This window comes from Habropoda laboriosa, unplaced genomic scaffold (genome assembly GCF_001263275.1).
Source record: "Habropoda laboriosa isolate 0110345459 unplaced genomic scaffold, ASM126327v1 scaffold666, whole genome shotgun sequence".
Lineage (NCBI taxonomy): Eukaryota > Metazoa > Arthropoda > Insecta > Hymenoptera > Apidae > Habropoda > Habropoda laboriosa.
Window position 1 is genome coordinate 9,379 of NW_017100786.1, and position 2,783 is coordinate 12,161.

A 2,783-nucleotide genomic window follows, 5' to 3' on the forward strand; every position below is an offset into this window, starting at 1 on the left:
TATTGTAACGTAAAGTTTGCTGCCGCCGCGGGTCTTTCATTAGCGACCGGCTATTTTCGCCTTCATCGATCGCTCGCTCGAAACTAAACCCTGACCCTGAATATTTTTTGTTTTTCATTTTTATTTTATTTTTATTTTACATTTAAAATAATGAATTTAATTAAATCACTGACTAAATTATGCGCATTTTGTTTTTTCCCCGATTTACACGGTTTTTCATACAAAAAGCCATGATTTCGATTTACACGGTATTCTGAGGCACCGATCATCCGTGTAAATCGGGGGACAGGTGTATACCTCAAATTTGTACATTCAAAAGGAAGCTTCCTCTGTTACATATTTGCAGTATCATTTTTAATGTAAACTTACATTCCAGAATGTTGGCGACAGTAAATTGCTACTCGACAACAGTACTTTTTCTACTTATACACCCATCGTTCTCAGCGACGGTTCTTCCAAGGCCACCTTCTTCACCTAATTACATTCAACGTTTTGATCAAAGACTAAATGATCGAAGGCTCTACGAGGGAAGGTCCTTGCGAAGCGTTTTACACAATTCTAACACAGAAAGAGCTAACAACGATTACAGGTACCAATTATGTATTTACAATTAACTGTTTTACTTTCGCTTCCATACTATGAGAACTCTCAAATCTAGACACTTCTCCTTTCTCTTCATCGATCTATCAACCGGTATGGAAATTATATGTTACTGTTGCATTTAGAAAGATTACATTCGTTTATAATGAAAACAATTTTATAAAGTAATTAATGTTTCTAGATTTAGTCAAACGATCTTTATTAACAAATTGCGATTATTAAATAACAACAACTCTAGATTTATAATTGGTTATAGTATAAAATATATTTCAGATTTCCGGTTTATACCTATATCTAGTATCTAACCTCCAACTTTATTCAATAATATAAAATTATTACCGAAGAAAATATGTCTTAAATAATCTTAATTTATTTACTTAACGATAAGATAAAAAGAAACTAAATAAATTGTTAAAGACGTGTGCCGTGCAACAGTTTTATGGAGTTATCACCATTATTATTATCAGTATTAGTTTTATTTTTGCCCTCATACGATTATTAATTTTCAGAAAATTTGGTGAAACACCTTAGTTTTAAGAATAGTGTTTTGCTTTAACCCTCTTACTGTGTTCATAAAAATTTACGCCAATTGTGTTCGGATCACATAGTCATTGAAGAAATATATATATAATTTTGAAAACTGAACAATTATATAACAGCTGTTTATTTATAGTAAACAGAAGATACACAATGAAATATGTATTTACTTAAAAAATTGCTAAGAAAAGCAAAAATAAGGACAATAATTTTAAAACTAATCAAATGTGCGACTTTCTACTTCTTACAATTAATACAATAATAATATGTGTTTTTTACGGATATGTTTATTGCACTTTAGTCGTATTATATTTGTTTTATTGTTATTAGATGATGAGCGATATTTGCATCTTGATCGCTTGGTTAGTTGTTGAGTTGCACTGCTAGAAACAAACGTCTTTTGTGTAATTTTCTTTCTTTTCAAGTTGAATTCACTAAAACCATATAACAAAACTGCTATACATATACGGATACATACATACATCGACCATATCGAAAAATATGACCATAGGCCATCTTCTGGTTTGTTGCTTGCATGTATAAGTTGTTACAATTTGATCTAAAGTATATACAGCACCTTTAGTTTTATTATAATCGAAGATTATTTCCGGTTTTTCGTGTGGTTCATGTGAAATTTTAGAATCACGATGCGCATCGTACGTAAAGTTGATGAACGGGTTGTCGGTTGTTGCATCTACGTAGCAACAATTTTATGGCTTTTCGGATACGCTCGACACCAATCAACGACGAACTTATGTATCTGTCAATTTCCTGAATAATTATTACTCTGACAGATCATCATCCAAAGAAGAAAACGACGAAATTAGTTCACGCGTATTTTTTATAACTTTCCCATCAAATGATGAATAAATGCATTTCGGACTCCTTTCGGAAGTGTCTAGATAAATATCCCACAACAAGTCTACGTTGGCATTGAGGTTCAAAATTTGTCTTTTTTTATCATTGTCCTTTAAATACTTTCTGTCAACTATTTTGGGCCCATGCAGTAAAATCCTTCTATTTCAGAAAAACTGTCGGTTGCTTCTTTTTCAGTCTCTCTAAGCAGTACTACACATTTAGATACATTATTTGTACCATTGATAAAATATTGTTGTAGCTGTCACCTTTTTATTTTTTTTTTTTTTTTACATGGGGGAAATCCTCATGGACACCCCGCCCCCTGCGGAAGGGGACGGGGTAGTGTTGGACTCTTACCGACTAAAAACCCCACGACGACCCTCGTTTGGGCGCGTCGGTGAGACTCCAGGCTCTCGCGTAGCGAACACTACCGGAGCCCGACCGCGCCTAGGCTTGCGCCCCGACCCGGGGGAGGGGTACCATCCCCTCCACGAAACTCGGTCCGTCACTGGTGTGCGGGGATTTTACTTCCCCGCCCACTGCAGCAGCGGCGCTGTTCTCGCTCAGCGCCGCCGCCTTACTCCGCGGCGTATTACACGCCCCGGGGACAGGTCGTTGCGGGCGCCATACCTCGCTCGCCGCCCCCGCAATGCAGCCGTCACCTACTACCAGCTACAAATGCGACAGTGTTGACGAATTTTTCAAGCAGAACGATGTTTTAGGAGCTATCAACCAAATATTGGAATTTAAGCTCTCGTTATCATTTTATGTGAAATAATTTTCACATC

The 2,783-nt window shown here is 36.3% G+C and overlaps 1 protein-coding gene across 1 annotated transcript in view; it reads left to right on the forward strand.

Moving 5' to 3' along the window:
- Positions 1-377: 377 nt before the first annotated feature.
- The window catches only part of LOC108577221, a 23,633-nt gene continuing 21,227 nt past the window's right edge, over positions 378-2,783 (forward strand). The window contains exon 1 of the mRNA XM_017940353.1: positions 378-589. Coding sequence (XP_017795842.1) covers positions 378-589 — 212 coding nt within the window. The remainder of the gene's footprint in view (positions 590-2,783) is intronic.